General features: G+C 43.5%; 1 protein-coding gene across 3 annotated transcripts; it reads right to left on the bottom strand.

The window, feature by feature from the left end:
- Nucleotides 1-546: 546 nt before the first annotated feature.
- rsf1a (remodeling and spacing factor 1a) lies at nt 547-16,430 on the bottom strand. Of its 3 annotated transcripts, XM_031304155.2 has the most exons (19): nt 16,173-16,430; nt 13,647-13,738; nt 13,125-13,217; nt 12,746-12,951; nt 12,267-12,391; nt 12,039-12,146; nt 9,601-10,549; nt 9,136-9,552; nt 8,775-8,991; nt 8,469-8,678; nt 7,249-7,353; nt 6,694-6,773; nt 6,539-6,587; nt 6,039-6,145; nt 5,737-5,801; nt 4,860-5,034; nt 4,486-4,715; nt 3,576-3,773; nt 547-2,257 (listed from the first exon to the last, which is right to left on the bottom strand). In XM_031304155.2, the coding sequence occupies exons 1-19, from the start codon at nt 16,324-16,326 to the stop codon at nt 1,482-1,484; spliced, it is 4,356 nt and encodes a 1,451-aa protein (XP_031160015.2). In that variant the 5' UTR covers nt 16,327-16,430; the 3' UTR covers nt 547-1,481. The 3 variants fall into 3 exon arrangements, with proteins under 3 accessions (XP_031160015.2, XP_031160014.2, XP_031160012.2); XM_031304154.2 differs by having other exon boundaries at nt 8,775-8,970; nt 9,136-10,549; XM_031304152.2 differs by having other exon boundaries at nt 9,136-10,549.
- Between the last annotated feature and the right edge of the window lie 511 nt (nt 16,431-16,941).

The following is a 16,941-nucleotide window of genomic DNA, read 5'->3' on the forward strand; positions in this document are numbered from 1 at the left end:
GGGCAAAGGATGCTGATAGCCAGGCTCTCATTGGCTAGCTGTTAGCCAATCAGAGTCAAGCAGGTTAGCTCGTTGAATATTAATGAGAACTGGCACAAATCGAGCTGAGTCTTCCTGCAGGCTTTCTATACCACGCTAGAATGGCTTGAAACAAGGTAACCAAGGCATTTTTTCCACAAAAAATGTTACAGAGTCCATGGTAGAACTTCAGACATTACCACAAAATAATGAAATACATGTGGCACGGCACCTTTAAACTCTGGTGTATGAAGCTTACCGCTGTTATTAAGCACTTCAGCTTCAACATTTTGACTTTACGAGTTAACAAGGAGCACTTGAACGCAGCGTTACTATTGTAACTGCAGTTAGTCGATCATTGACCACGTTACGTCACTTGGTTATGATATTGGGTCATGATACAGTCCAGGATTACTCGCAAGAAGCATCTCGCTGTAAGAATCAAATTCACTCAAGTTACAAAATAAAAACATTTCTTACTTACCTCTAATGGGATCTAACCATGCAGAGAGTTTCAGGGTTTTTTTTGGCAGGTTTTGAGGCATCTGTCAAAGATTTCTGCCACCATCCCAAACACAAAGGAGGTTAATCAGTTTGTGGTGCTCACGGCATTTCAAAACTCAACTCTAAATAACTGTAGAGAGAGAGCGAGAGACTGGAAACATGGGGAGAGAGAGGGATGGAACATGCAACAAATGCCCCCCCCACCCGCCGTCAGTTCAGCGTCACAACAATGAAAACACCTTTGTGAGGACCACGAACACGATTAACTTTGTATTGGGGTGGAGGCAGAGATCTCAGAGATCTCAAAACCTGGACAAATGTGAGCAGAGCTATCTGCATGGGTAGATAGTGATACCACTAGAGGTAAGGGACAGACAACGCTTCGGTTGTGGGGACCAAGTCTGGGGTCTCTAAGCATCAGGTCACATCATCCAAAGTGTTTGGTTTGACACTGAGACACTCTCCTTGGCGGTGGGTTATTAGGTGCTATGAGAGGGATGAAGTGCTTTAGGATGAGGTACACTACGAACAGACTCAACCAATTCAACCAGGCCCGAATGGGATGAAAGCACCATCATCCTGCCACATGGACCCACCAGAGAGAGAGAGAGAGAGAGAGAGAGAGAGAGAGAGAGAGAGACGTCCGTAACTCAAAGAGTTCGGGGGATCGCGAGGACCTCCCCAGCGAGGATGCTCATGGACCGGCTGGCTGTCAGAGGTGAAGATGAGTGCAAATGCGTACTCGTGAGTTTGTGTTGTTAAGTACAGGATGTGCCGGTGGAGAACCCTCTAACACAATACAACAGCGAGGAGGAAGAGCAGGACAGGAGAGTAGGAAGAGGAAGAGGCGGAGGTGGAGAAGATATCCAGTTTTAAAAGGTGGTTTGTGGGTGAAAGTCCTGACCGTTAAAAGAAAACAAAAAACAAAGAAGCGAGCGTTATTCACACAAACACAGCCATCATGACTGCGGACTGTTCTGGACAGAGTTTAATAAGTCTGTCTGCCCCTCCCCCTCCTCTTCCTCCTCCCCTGGATGTAAGGGGCCATTGTGCCTGCCCTGCCTGCCTGATCCTGCACTGTCCGTGGGCACAGCGGGACTTCCAGCCCCAGGCTTTGCCGGGCCTCTGGAGGTTCGATGTCCGTTTGACGGAGACAGGCTACGGCCTCTCCCCTTTTCCTGAGTGTCGCTGTCGGCCCTCTTCTCCACCTTCTTCGTCGTCACCTTCTGTCTTTCCTCCTCTTCCTCTTCTTCCTCCTCGTCTTCCTCTTCATCATCATCAGAGTCAATGCGGTTGAGTCTTTTGCGGACTGGGCGATCCTCTTCCGATGACGAGTCCGATTCGTCCGAGTCCGACTCGTCCTCATCGTCTGTCGAAGGCCGCCTTTTTTTCAGCATCTGAGCGAGCCGTTTGCGCCGCTGCTGCGACAGGATCTCTCTCCTCTTCCCCCTGCCCATCTTCTCCAGGTCCTCCTCTTCTTTTTCTGTCCTCTTTAGCCTCCTCCGCTGGTCTCTGTCCTTCTCCTTCTCTAATAGTTTCCTTTTCAGCCGCCTCCCTCTCTCTCTGTCATCCTCCTCGTCCTCGTCGTGTTTGAATCGCCTCCTCTTTTCTCTCGTCCTGTGTCTCCGGAGGTCTTCCTCCTGCCTTCTCCTCTTGTTCACTCTTCGTCTCTGGTCATCCTCCTCTTCGTCTTCATAATCCTCCTCCTCCTCCGAGTCTCTGGAAGAAGGCGACACTAATAGAAAAAACAAAAAGGGTAATACTGCTGAGGTGCACTTAAATTATCCTCCTGACCTGAGACAGCGAGAAGAACATGTGCAGCCATTACAGGTCCCATTTCCAGTATTTATTCATTGCTGAAGCGGTTACTCTGGTCAATCATAGGATATGTTTTCTTGCAGTACTGTGAGTTTTATCCAATTCATCCTTCACACAAATAACACGAATGGAAACCGAGTCTCTGGGACCTATTTTAACGATCTAAGCACACGGAGTGAAGCGCATGGCGCAGGTGCGTTTAGGGCGTGTCCAAATCCACTTTTGCTAGTTTGGCACATGGTTCTAAAGGGTTGTAGTTAGTGTCTTCATTAATCAAGGTGTGTTTTGGCCGTAACATGCAATAAGCCAATCAGAGATCATCTCCCATTCCCTTTAAAAGCCAGGCGCGTTTGGACCTTGGAGCATTGCTATTATGATGGCGGATTTGCACCGTAATATTTTTATTCTTTTGCATGTTTGTGTGCTGGTGCGTGTCCCTCTGTGTGTAACAAGCATAGTGTGCACGCGCTGTGCACGAGCCTAGGCGCATTTTACAAATGCGCTGTTAAAATAACAATGAAATGCTGCACTATTGACTTTAGACCAGGTTTTTATTGGTCAATGGCTAGAGGTGTGAATCTTCACTGATCTCCCGATTCGATTACAATTATCATGTCAGCGATTCAATTCGATATCTTGACGCATCAAATACATTTTTCTATTAAAGCCATATATGATATTTAATTCATAGCTTTTCAAGCTTCAAAAACAAAACATTCTGCAGTGCTCTAATACTAAATAAACTACAGCACTGAGCACATGGCACTTCCTGGATGTGCAAAACGTAACAGAATATGTAAACAGAAAGGTTGTTAGGCCTACATTAAATTGTAAACAGAAATAATCGATTATGGCCCGGCCGATTATTGATGCAGCATCGTCCACGTCCACGATTCAATGCATCGATTATTTGATTAATTTCAACACCTCTACCAATGGCGCGATCACTTCCAGCTGCCCCAAGATAGCAATACGCCAAGAGTGCACCTGAACACACCTCCCTGTAAGACCAGCACGCCCATGGGCGCACAGATGGGTGCAGGTGCATTTGCTATTTAAACGACGTGGGAGCTATTTAAACTAGCAAAGACACTTGTGTTGGGCTTCGCGCTGCGTTGCACCAGGTGCAAGATAGGGGCCTCTATCTTAAACTGAATGTGTGTGAAGCAGTGTGAATTGCTGTTTGCAACCAGTATACATATACTCAGAGAGTGATCTGAGAGGAATTGACTTACCATCACTGTAGTCGCTCGAGAGATGCTCCTTGCGTGGTCTGCCGCGGGGTTTAACTTTGACCTTCTTGGCGGAGGCCCGGGAGTTGTCCGACGACTCCGACGTCTCGCGGTAGTTGACCTGCTGCCGCTGGCCACGCCTCAGACCCCGCCTTTTTTTGTCAGCGTCGCTATCAGTCATGTTGCTGAACTGATCCGAGCCTGGAGAAGACGGGGACAGGGGAAGATTTTCACATAACTATTTCGTTTGATAATGGATTAGTTGCTTCCACGATCTATCTTCTCTGGTTCCCCAAATGATTTCCCCTTTCTCTTTGTTTCATATAATGAGAAACTGAATATCTTTGCATCTTGGACTTTTGGTCGGACAAAACAAGACACTTTGAGACATCACTTTGGACTGGGAACTTTTGATGGACAAATATATAATATATACAGTAATTAATTCATTACTTGCAGTCCTAAAAGCTTGAAAACTTCACATCTGCGTAGATATTTGAACGATTAATAATTTAGTCTATGAAATAGGAAGAAATAAAAAAATTCTCATCACTAATATACTGACCAATATATAATATATAGAGTAATTATTCCTAGAAGTTTGAGAACTTCACAGCTGACAAAGAAACTCAACAAATCATGTTATTTAAGAAGCTGGAACCAGAGAAAGTTTGACATTTATACTTGAAAAAATGCCTAAAGCAATTACTCAGTTATAAAAATGGTAATATAAAAGTTGAATTACATTTCGTATAAATATGTCTAAAACACTGTTTCAGGGGCTGAAAGAATTCCCTAATGAAGCAGGTAATAAAAGAGATTAAAATGTTTTGACGCTAGCTCAACTCTGCAACTTTAAAGCAAACTATTCTGTGTTGCAGGGGGGCAGTTTCCGCTCGTCGTGCACACTCACCCATTTCTTCATCAGTGTCTTCCTCCTCTTCCTCGGAGGAGCGTCTCCGCCGCCGTCTCAGCCGTTTCCTGCCCCTGCGTTGGGTCTTGCTGGGTCGGTGCTTAGGTACCCCTCTCGCTGCCCGTCTGGGGCGGGTCCCACTCTCCAAGCTGCCCACGTCGCTGCCCACATCTTCATCTTCCTCCTCGTCATCATCAGCCCCTGAAGCACCAAATTCCTCATCCTCTGAGCTTTGAGGGGGAAGAGGAAGAAAACTATAAGACAGATGGAAGCAAACACTTTTCTAAAGAGGGGACAAGGGGAGTGTGTGTGTGTGTGTGTGTGTGTGTGTGTGTGTGTGTGTGTGTGTGTGTGTGTGTGTGTGTGTATGTTACCTGTTGCTGAGCATGAACTCGTCTTCACTCTCTGCTGCAGTGCTGTCACTCTCCAGGTCGTTCAGCCTCCGCTTCTTCCTGTTCCTGGCAGAATGAGCCTGGCTTCTGATTGGCCGCTGGCTCTCCTTCCCGTCCTCTGACAGGATAGCGGTGATGTCTCTGCCTTGCCCTGCTCCTACATCAGAATAGTGTTAAATTTATCAATCTGATGCATCAGACAACTGGGTACTCTTAATAACAAACTGCTGTTTCTATAGCTGTGTAACAAGTAAAGACATGTACAGAATATGTGGCACTGCCTCGATATAATGGGGTGATTTTAACAAATAAAGATTTATTTTTTCCACTTAATAGAGACAAAGACCAGACAGAGATCATGAATCTCTTTGATTCCAATCATTTGACTACATGACTACTTTGTTCACTTTTTCCCCCTTAAGCAATCCCATCACCGTTCACCGTTGGAACAGTGCATATTTCTCACATCTTCATGGCCAAACCAGCTCATTTCATTTAAATCATTTTACAGATATTTCTTCGTGAGCGACGTTACTACGTCTGCTCTACCCACAGAGACTTCGCTCGGCTCTGCCGGTGTCTGTTTCCAACTTTAGCGGCGGCTGGTTTGACCACGAAGAGACGAGGGACAGAAAGCTGCTAGAGTACACCTGGTAGTTGGGTCCGATTGAGGTGGAATCACGTAAAAAGGAAACGTACTGAAGCGTAACCAGATTTGATTTGATTTAACTGAACTAAACAAGGCAGGTGTGAAAATGCCCTATGGGCAGAAATGCAATTTTTTTTATAGAAATATATGAAAACTAATGGATAAAAGTCTGTTTCTATAATGCTGCAGTTCATCACATCGTCCACTCACCTCCACAAAGGTCCCTGATGTCCTCCTCTATAGCCTCATCAATGGCATCGTCAAAGTCATCAAACCTACAACACACACACACACACACACACACACACATTAACCATTTCTCCTCACGTTTATGATTTAAGCAAGTCACACATTTTTTGTGACACTGAAAAATTATAGTTGCGATGCAAAAATGTAAATAATGATGATCCCAAATTATCCAAAAAAAAAATTAGCTTTGCTTTTCTTGTGTTTTGATAGACACAATGTGTTTTGCCCTGTACTTTATTTAACCCTCGTCCGGCCACACCCACCTGTAGCTGATGTGTTTCCTGGTTCTGGTTGATCTCCTCCCGAGATTTTTGCTCTTTTTGGGATCTTTCTTTTTTGCAGTCTTCTCCTCTTCCACTTCATCTCCCTCCTAAAACAGTCCAGGCAAATTATTTTTTATTTTGCACAGTGAAATACAAGGCGATATTTCTTTGACATCAAACAGATGGCCACCATGTCAAGCCTGGTTTAAGTTTGTTTCACAAGATTACACAGTTGCGTTGACATGCTGCGTTGCATGTTGGAAAATCCCAGCCAATCGACGGCAATTCAAACATTTCTTTTTCATTGGTCCAACTCAGAAAGCCCAGGTAAAAAAACGGCTGTGAGATTTGCTATGCTGAAGGTAAATATGCTTCCTCTGTGATAAATGCAAATATGAGTGAGCTTCTTCATTCAGAATGTTAGCTACTTCATATTTCAATTTCAAAATAAAAACGTCCGGCATTAAAAAGGTGTTAAAACAAATATAAAGATGACTTACAGGGATGATGTTCTCCACACTGATTCCCACGTATACTAGCCGCTCCCTCCTGAACAGACAGGAAGAGAGAAGGGTCAAAAGCCACATCATTTTGAGTGGTGTTTTTTTTTTGAAAGATGATCATAGTGTGTGTGTGTGTGTGTGTGTGTGTGTACCTCCTCTCTGCTCTCTCTCTTTTCTTCAGAGCACTGTCCAGGTTCTGCAGCTGCTCCTCCAGTTTCTCACACAGCAGCTTCTGAATGGAGGAAAACCAAAAACCACAAATGAAATGTTGGAAAACTACTCCTTTAAAATGCCTTCTTGTTTATTAGCGAACCTCAACACTATATTAGTGCCACTGAAATCTGCCCGAAGCACCGACTTATGGTGACTTTTAAGTACTGAAAGCTAGCATTGAATGTCTGTTTAGAATTGTAATCGTATTTGCTTATCAAATAGTTACATCAAATAGTGTCAGTTTTACATTATATTTAGAAAAAGTTCTTGTTCGGCTGCTTGTGTTTGGACAAGAGGAAATATTGGAGAACTTTGGTATATTTTGTTAAATGAACATTTCTCAAAGTAAGGTTACGCTAATGTTGAACTGTCATAACAATACCCAGCCTTACTGTCAATATAAAAGCAAAACGTAAGATATTAATAGGGTATGCTGATCAATATGTTGTATATTGTCTGTCGTTCTCTCTGTCACACACACACACACAGCTTACATGTTGGCAGGGAGGACAGAACCACTCTCCATCTGGAATCAACATGAGCGGCGGCCGCAGACAGGCAGTGTGGTATCCATTATCACAAGAGTCACACAGCAGGATCTGAGGACACACACACACACACACACAAACACAGTGAAAACAACTCAGTTACTCATAGTTACGACTTCTTGCATTAACATTATCATAAATAATTTTTCATTGCTGCTTACCTTTGGTGATGTGCAATGTCATTGTTGTTGACATTTCATAAATTACACAATCAAAACCAAACAAGAAAAATTAAAAAGGCACAATAAGTAGGATTTTCGTAATAAAAATGTATAGACCCATACACAGATATAAACACTTATGCCCCACTATAAGTGTGTGGTGGTGTCTGAATTTGCAAAGGTATTTTTCTGCCTGTATTTTCTCTTTTGTGCATTTTTCTGGCTCTCGCTCTCGCTCTGCCTCTCGCTGTCACTTCCGGCCTCTTCCCCCCCGGGTGACACTGTAATCGACCTTCCACCCCAAACTAAGGAAACTATTTATTTATGGACTTGGCTTTGTGCATGGAGGCATTGTCATGTGAACTTTCCCAAACTTTTGCCCCAAAGATGGAAATACACTGTAGTCCTAAATACCACTTCATTCTGTAGCATTAAGATTACCCTTAATTAAAACCACAGGCCCTTGAACAAATCCTAAAAACCAGCCCCAGACTAAAAGTACCCAAATGTACAGTATGTGGACAGGGGATCTCCAAATACTTCTGTATGGCTAAATAAAAAAGACAAAACAATTACGCCCCTAGAAACAGAAAACAAGAGAGTGACAGAGTGCAAGGAGCTGACCAGGTAGAATAAAAGATTATTTGTACCAAGATGAGAATCAAATTACATGTAGTGTGGATGATCAGGGTGGGATATTTGTCAGCCACTTGAGCTGGTAAACAACCACCAGTAAAGGCTTGTAGTAGTGAATACTTTGGCCAGTTTCCCGTCCCTCTTCTTTAGTGACAGGAATCTAATTTAAGTCCTAAATACCACTTCATTCTGTAGCATTAAGATTACCCTTAATTAAAACCACAGGACCTTGAACAAATCCTAAAAACCAGCCCCAGACTAAAAGTACCCAAATGTACAGTATGTGGACAGGGGATCTCCAAATACTTTTGTATGGGTATAATAAAATAGTGAAACAGTATCTCACACAACCACACTCTCCTCTCTCACCAGTTCAGGGTGGTTGGGCAGGCCACAGTGGCTGCAGGCATCCTCACTGGGAATCTCCTCGGATTTACAGGATTCTTCAGAGTCGCTCCCTCCTTCACTCTCCCCCTCTCCTCGTTTCCTCCCTCTGTCCTCCACCTCCTCTCCCTCATTCAGTTTGCGTCTCTTAGCACGAATGTTGGACCATCGGGGGCGTCGATGCCTCCGTTTACCCTGAAAATGAGAGAGAGAAATAGTCAAAGAAAGTAAAGTTTAACCCAAGTGTATGTGTTCATTCGCCCAGACAGGACACATTAACAAACGGATTACCCTTTGCTTCCTAATTTGCCTGGCAGGTTCTGTTTTTCCGTCTTTCTTTGTAGTTGAGCCCAGCTCCTCTTCCTCTTCTCCCTCCTCCTCCTCCTCCTCCTCCTCCTCCTCTTCTTCTTCTTCCCTCGTTCTGTCGGGCCGTGCCTGTTTTTTTTGCGGTTTCTTTCTCTGGCTCTCAGCCACCTTCGAGCTCGGCCTGCAGGTTGGCAAAGCAGATCTTCAAGAAAAAAGGTATAGATGGGACTAAATTTATTGTCAGAATTAAACCAGCTGTATCTGAGATTACAATGAACAGAGAAAAATACAAAGTGCATTCTCTAATAATAATCCCCCAGTTTCATGAATTGTAATATACTCATACCTGCAAATTCTTGCAGATCTCCTCAGCGCCCTCCCATCCTCTTGCACCTCCTGCTCCCTCTCTTTCTCCTCCTCCTTTCCCCCTTTTCCCCTTAACTTGTTTCTCCGGTGGGGAGGAATCTTGATCTTCAACCGGATTCCTTCTTTCTGGAGCTCAGAGGAGGCTTCCTCCAATGGACCCTGCCTCTCCACCGATCCAAGCCCAGTGTCCTTCACCCTAACCTGGACAGCCAACCCACCGTTGACCCCATCTTCTTGGTGGTCCTCTTTACCCTGCTGGTCTACTTTTAGAAGTGGAGTGGTGCTCCCTGATTCCGCCCCCAACTTTCCTAAAGTGCTTTTATTCTTTTCATGGTCACCTTTGCTTCCTTCTTCTGCCTCAGGGTGCCCAGACGCCTCTCTTCTCCTCTCTTTACTCTCGTTCAGGTCGTCACCCTTCTGTTGATGACTGCTGTGCCCAGTTTTCATCCCCCTGTCGAACTGCTCCTCCGTTACTTTTTTACCCTGGTCTTCTGTGGACTGAGCCAGCGAGGGAAGGCTAACAGAATCCACTTTTCTCTCTACAGCTTCAGAGAGTGGATCAGATTTTAAGGATGACAACGGTAGTTTTCTGGCTGTTTGAGCCTCCATCGCTGCAGGAGGAGGAAGAGCGGTGGCTGCTGCTGCTGCCGTCTCCCCTTCAACCGGTGCCTTCCTTACCAGCACTGACTGCCGGCTCACCTCCCTCTCTTCCTCCACAGCTCTGGAGCCTCTGTGGTCCAAACTGGGCCCATTTTGTTCCTGCTTCTCAGCACCGGGGGCTCTGTGGCGCTCAGACGGGCTGCGGATAACCCCTACGTGACTTACAACGCCGACTTGACCTATGACCCCTATGACTCCATTCTGTCCCTCTTTGTGCGTCAAGGGGAGAGACGCTCTCCCGTTGCTCAGTTCCTGCCTCGATGCAGTGACCACTTGTTGCTGCTGGGGTTGTGAGGCAGCTGGACCACCAGGGGGCGCTAATGAGCTCAGCAACTTCCCCTCTTTTCCATGACTGTCTTTGGTCTGGATCACTGACGGGTTACAAACAATAATACTACTGCTGTTGCTGTTGTTAAGGTGGTTGCTGTGGTAGCTCTCAGCAAGCTTAAGCTCCCTCTTTTTCAGGGGTATCTTGGCCTGCTGGTTGCTCCTGACGACTGCCCGCTCTACTTCATCTTCCTTGTTCATTTCTGGTTTGGTCACAGTCGCACCTGGCGCCATGACCACCGACACAGCGTTTTTGGGAGCGTCAGGGTCCCTGGCTTCTGATTTGATGATGGTGGTGATCGTGCTCACGCGATTATCAAAGACAGGCGATGATTTGCGGTCCGTCTTCTCTTCTTTCACCTCAGCCTCAGGGTTTTCCTGCTTGGTAGTTTCCTCCAGCTTTATCACTGCAAAATAAAAAAAAAAGACAAAACAATTAGGCTCCTAGAAACAGCAAACAAGAGAGTGACAGAGTGCAAGGAGCTGACCAGGTAGAATAAAAGATTATTTGTACCAAGATGAGAATCAAATGACATGTAGTGTGGATGATCAGGGTGGGATGTTTGTCAGCCACTTGAGCTGGTAAACAACCACCAGTAAAGGCTCGTAGTAGTGAATACTTTGGCCAGTTTCCCGTCCCTCTTCTTTAGTGACAGGAATCTAATTTAAGGTGCCCTAGAGATTTAAAATGCTGTCCATGTAAGCACAACATACGTAGTTTGAGTCTGGCTAAGGTCTTTTGTTGCAGTGGTGGAATGTAACTAAGTAAGTTTGCATAAGTACAATTTTGAGGTACTTGTACTTAACTTACCATTTTATGCAACTTTATACTTCTACTCCACTATATGTCAGAGGCAAATGTCATCATTTAACTCCATTTATTTGACAGCTTTAGTTACTTTGTAGATTCAGATTATTAATACAATATAACTCAATTTATAAATGAAGGTGTCATCAACAATAATAATAATAGATATGATTCTGAAATGGGCCATTCTTTTAGTATTTTAAGTTTATTTTGATGTTAATACTTTTACTTGAGTGACATTTTGAATGCAGGACCTTTACTTGTAACAGAGTATTTTTACACTGTGGTATTGCCATTTTTACTTAAAAAGTGCTCATATTATGCTTTTGGCTTTTCCCCTTTCCTTTATTGTGTTATATATCTTTGTTGTGCACGTTATAGGTTTACAAAGTGAAAAAGCCCAAAGTCCTCCCCAAAGGGACTTACCATCTCCAACAGAAAACACTGTTCACAAACTGCTCCAAACAGCTCTGTTGTAGTCCAGCCTTTACTTCAGAGACACACGTGGTCACTTTGGAACACACGTTATAATGCTCGCCTAGCTGCTAGCGTGGCAATCCCTCAGACAAGCTAGCAGTACTTACTGCACATGTGTGACTCCCAACAAAGATGGAACAGAAGTGAGAGGTCTCACTCTGTAGCTAAAACAGAGAGCTCAACACACAGGGTGAAAAGAGGAGCTACAGCAATGTGCAGTACAACAAAAATATGGTGTTTTTTGAAAATTAAAACCACATAAACCTATTCTGGTACAACCTCTAAATACAATTACGAACCTGAAAATGAGCATCATATGAGCACTTTAAGTAAAAATCTGAGTACTTCTTCCACCACTGCATATCATCCTGACTCTCCCTCTCCCCTCGTTTCCTGTCAGCTCTCAACTGTACACTTTCTAATAAAGCGATAAATGCTGCAAAATTGTGTCATTCAGCTCTTTACATCAAGGATGATTAGATCCATCTATCGGGTTCAACCATCTATACATCATCTATCAGATGTTTAAAATTGAAAGACTTACCTCAAGGGGGCCTTTCTTATGAAATAACACATAAAAATGGGATTGGCAGTTTCTATAATCTATGTACCTGGTGTTAGGAGTTCCTCTTCTTTTACAGGGTCAGCCTTCTCACTGTCAGTGTGTTCCTCTGTGGTCTTGGAGGGTTCAGGGTTGGTGCTACCAATGGCATCATTCCCTAAGTCGTCATAACACACACACACAAACACACAGAAACAGTGTTGTAAATTATTAGATGTTTCCCTCCATAATATAAACTCTACGATGCAGGCAATATCTACTCATTCGCTCAACCTACCTGCATCTTTCTCTGTGGGGCTGGCACTCCTGGATCCAGTCTGGTTCTTGTTCTGGTCTTGATTCTGTTTTGGTTCAACCTGGGACTTCAGCAGCTCCAGAGCCTCAGCTAGGTCGTTACGAGTCCTGAAAAAAATAAGTTTGGATAAGTGGTTCAAGCAAGATAAAAACAACAGGGGGACAGAATTTGAATAGACTTGGTGGTGAACCTGACATGAACCGGCAGCCTGTTATCCAGCAGGGACCAACAATTCACTTTCAGGAAAAAATAAGTGATGAGCCAACTTTAAGCTAGCCCTTAGCCAGGGTTGGCAGGTTAATTTGCAATGAACCTAATCAAACAAAAGTATGAAAAACAACTTTTCTAAGAAAATAGGATCCAGATTGTAAATAACTGTATTTTGTTACAGAGAAAACAATAATAATAGATGTGATTGCAGCCTGAGACAGAAGCGCATCAACCAGATTAAGAAGAAATACCTGACGATGCACTTCCAGGTGGATCCGTCCAGATCGTCCTGCTCCTCCGTGTACAGCCGGATATTCTGCTCCTGGTCCAGCTGAAGCCAGTACATCAGGCCCTGCTGGTCCCGACCTATAGGCTGCAGACGCATCTTCTCTGGTTCCTCCTCATTAATCGCCATCTTGAACTTTAGGTTGTCATCGAACTGACACTCGCAGAGATACTGAAGGGTAAACAAACAAAATAAATGTGTGGAAATAGGAGAAGAATGTGTAAAGGGCCAAATATATAACAAAGATATGAATTAAAAATATCAATGTGGTTGTTGCACTGACTGCAGATGTTTTAAGTCTTTTATACACGTATTACACTGAGTAAAAACAGGACATGTCATACTTTGAGAATGCATGACTTGCACTCCATGGACATCTCCTGGTAGCCGTTCTGTTCCAGCTCCCATGCCCAGGTACTGTTCAACTCCTGGCAAACCTAGAGGAAATAATGATTACATATGTTCTCTGTCTCAATGCTGACATGATGGTTTAATCTTCTGTCATACGTCTGTTGACCACAACAGAAGTAAGGTTCTACACTTAGTGGGAAGTCAACTCTACTTAGCTCCACAAAGTCAGAGTTTTCTGTACAAATACACCTTTGTTTTCGTCCTACAGTAAATGACAAACAGGGGGTTGTGACTGCATCCCATCCCCACTAACGATCACTTTCTGCACATTTAATTTCATCTGTGTGGTGTGGTCACAGGTGAGAAACTTGAGCGCAAACCTGAGAAGTGTCTCTTAAGATGCAGCAAGCGAGCACTGATGGCTGAACCTCTTCAGTAAGTTGGGTTTAATCATGTCAAGTGAAGTTTAAATGGAATCCGATGCCAAACACACACATAGTACATGGAGCCCTCACCTTAGCCAGGTATTTTTCCCAGCGGTCAGTAGTCACAGACCTCCCCAGTTTTCTGAGCAGCTTCACGTGGAGCTCCACAAGAGGTTTAGGAACTGGAAAACACACAGGATGATTAGAAACATAAAACGCTTCACTTTTGTAAGTCACAACAAGTCCACAGGGTTGTTGTTTTCTATAGACTCTGATCTCTTACCTCGCTGTTTAGCTGGGCTGAAGGGGGAAATATTATAACCCTTCTGGAGATCAATCACATCACAAAACACAAACACTGTTTTCATTGTTAAGTGTGTTACAGTGTTAGATCGTTCTTTTGGAAGGATTTAAAAAAATAACTGAGTTCATACTACTACTCTCTTTTTATTCAAAAATAAGTTAATTGTGTGCCCGGATAGCTCAGCTGGTAGGGCGGGCGCCCATATATAGAGGTTTACTCCTCGATGCAGCGGGCCCAGGTTCGACTCTGACCTCCCTTTGCTGCATGTCATTCCCCCCTCTCTCTCTCCCCTTTCATGTCTTCAGCTGTCCTGTCAATTAAAGACCTAAAATGCCCAAAAAATAATCTTAAAAAAAAAAAAAAAAAAAAAAAGTTAATTGTAAATCTTTACATCACTCTTGGAAAATGCTTTATTAATCAGATGAAAATGCCCCAAAAAGAAAGCCTACTTTGATGGTATTTCTATAAGATATTGACATGTACCTCTGTAAAGTGTCCTGAGATAACTTACAATTTGACACTATATAAAAACATATATTGTGTCTATTATATATTATTTTATTTGTATTCAAGATGTATTAAAAGATTTGTTGTGTCAGGGTGTCCTCTGATTATTGTTGTCATGACACTGTTAAAGACAGTTCTCCTCCCTTCACAATAAAATTAAGTCGTATTAAAATGTATCACTATGCTAATAACTATAAATACAATCTTGGGACATAACCTTACTAAAACAAATGGGCTCTAATGTGTGGTCTAATGTGAGACTGTTACGGAGCCCTTGAATTTACAGTAAATTCCAGTACTCCCTGCTGCAGGCACAGTTAATTGAAGTTTTCTACGTTTACTTTTTATCAACACAAACTCAGAATCCCGACACAAAAACGCAGTTAATAATGACTGAGTTTGACATGTCAGAGAACTTATTATAGCTAGCTAACTAACGTTACAATATAAATATTAGCGGTTAACGTTAACCATGTTTCAAACCGTGTAACCCGCCTTACACGGCTTGAAACAGGGGAAGCTACTAATACGACTCAAACATCACTTTCTGACAAACGACAACGCGGTGAACTCATGGGTGAACGTGTACTTGTACGCGGTGTGTTGTACTTTGACTAAAAGTTGATCCTTGATGCTAAATAACCGTTAGTTAGCCAGAGTCCCTACTGCGCCTGTGCAAATTTGACAGCCACTTTAGCCCCCCAAAAAAATAACATCCACTGTTTTTAGCTAACATTAGTCGCTCCGTTCTACAAGCCGTCTAAAATGCAGATCGAGGGGGAAGACAATATCACCGCCATAAACACAAGATCAACACATAAACACAGGGGACACTGATGTCATCCCAGTCCGACTGCCTGTGAGGCAAGGCCGGTGAAAAATTACACCTGACAACACTCCGGAGCTAGCTGGTTGGCTATGTGCAAGGAAACTAGAAAGAAGGAACAGTCACTACGCATTGCATACGTCATTGGTGCCAAGCTTGTAGTAGTATTCTACATGTATTTGATTGTAAGATGTAATATTCAACTGCTGAACAGAGCCGTGATGTGTTTGAAGACCAATAAAAAGGAAAACAAACGCGCACATTTAATTAAAAAAAACATCAGTCAACATCACGTAATGTGTTTTATTTTATTTTGTGGAAGCATGTTTCACTCAAAGGTGAAACAACACTATATATATGATGGGTTATGGTGGGACTTGCCGTGCCCGCTGCATTAACGTCAATAGAACGGACACCGATACAACATTCGAATGGCGTATGACTGTTCCTTCTTTTTATTTTCCTTGGCTGTGTGTGGTCACTAGGCAGTGCTGCATCATGGCTCCCACACCAAGTTTAGTGTGAACAGATCAATAGCAGCCTTGACAACATTATCGACGATCTGTCACTTGACTCTAACTAAAACCCCTCGTTGTAGCTGTATCAGCTGTAACCGTCCCCCCTAACTTTAGCACAAACATATCCCAAAGTGTACGGAATTTGGAGAGCTTTCTGTTAGCAGTCTACGTTTTTTCTCTGTCCAAATATTGCCTCAAAAACTTAATGTTTCTCTTTTAAGGAAAAGCTGACTGTGACCCGGGCCCAAATGTGCCCCGCAACCGGGTAAGACAGCGTAGAAGCTCGCTGACTAAACTCCCAATCTAATGCTGCTCTACCGGGCCACACACTCAACATTTTCCGTCACCATCATCACGATGATGATGGTGATGGTGGTAGTGGTGGACCCCTTCGGTTTTTAAGTGTCGCAGCTTTCTACCACTTCTTCGCCCCACAACCACCGCTACGACCGATCTCTCACCGGTCGTTGTGTCCCGCAGATACCTCTCCATCTGTGGGTAAGTCATCTCGGGCAAATCCAACGCCGCTCCGAATCGCTCCAGGAACGAACAGACCTCCGCGAAGCTCGGGCAGAGCGCCGGGCCAGAGCTTCTCACCACCACCGGAGCAGCCATCTTTCCAGGCGGAGAGAAACAGGAGGGGAGGGCTCGCTGCTAGGATGCGACTGTGCGAATGAAATGAATGGAGGGAGTGAAACATCTACCGGTGTCAAGCTGGACAGTGCGAGACCATTCGGCTTCCGGGTAGGATTTTCAAAATAAGACCGCTTGGGACGTTATCGTTAAAAACAAACTCAAGTAAAGGATGTGGCTGACCTCTTATCTTAACCCTTGTGTTGTCTTCCCTTCAACCTTGAAAAAAACACTTTTTTTTTCTGACATTTGTGACGCCTTTTTTCACAATTTGTTTTTGCTTTTTCCAACGTTTTACATTTTAAAATTTTTCTTCTACACATTTGCAGCGCTTATTTCTACGTCCAATATTTTCTGATATAAAACAAAAATTTAAAACGGGCCAATGTGACCCGAAGTCAACACAAGGCAAGGCGGATTTATTTATATAGCAAATTTCAGCAGCAAGGTAATCCAAAGTGTTTAACATCAACATTACAGGAGCAATTAAAAACAATAAAAAAAAAAAAAAACATTATTGAAAGATAACAGAAAATAAAAACAAGCTAAAATAGAATAAGTCAGATCTACAATACAAAATATTAAAGCTACAGTGCC

Source organism: Sander lucioperca, chromosome 5, assembly GCF_008315115.2.
Source record: "Sander lucioperca isolate FBNREF2018 chromosome 5, SLUC_FBN_1.2, whole genome shotgun sequence".
NCBI lineage: Eukaryota > Metazoa > Chordata > Actinopteri > Perciformes > Percidae > Sander > Sander lucioperca.

Coding starts and splice junctions, on each gene's coding strand:
- rsf1a (XM_031304152.2), bottom strand. CDS start 16,326: ATGGCTGCTCCGGTGGTGGTGAGAAGCTCTGGCCCGGCGCTCTGCCCG. Junction 12,952..13,124: donor GCAAGTCATGCATTCTCAAA/GTATGACATGTC, acceptor TTTACCCTTCAG/TATCTCTGCGAGTGTCAGTT. Junction 8,679..8,774: donor GGCAAATTAGGAAGCAAAGG/GTAATCCGTTTG, acceptor TCTCATTTTCAG/GGTAAACGGAGGCATCGACG.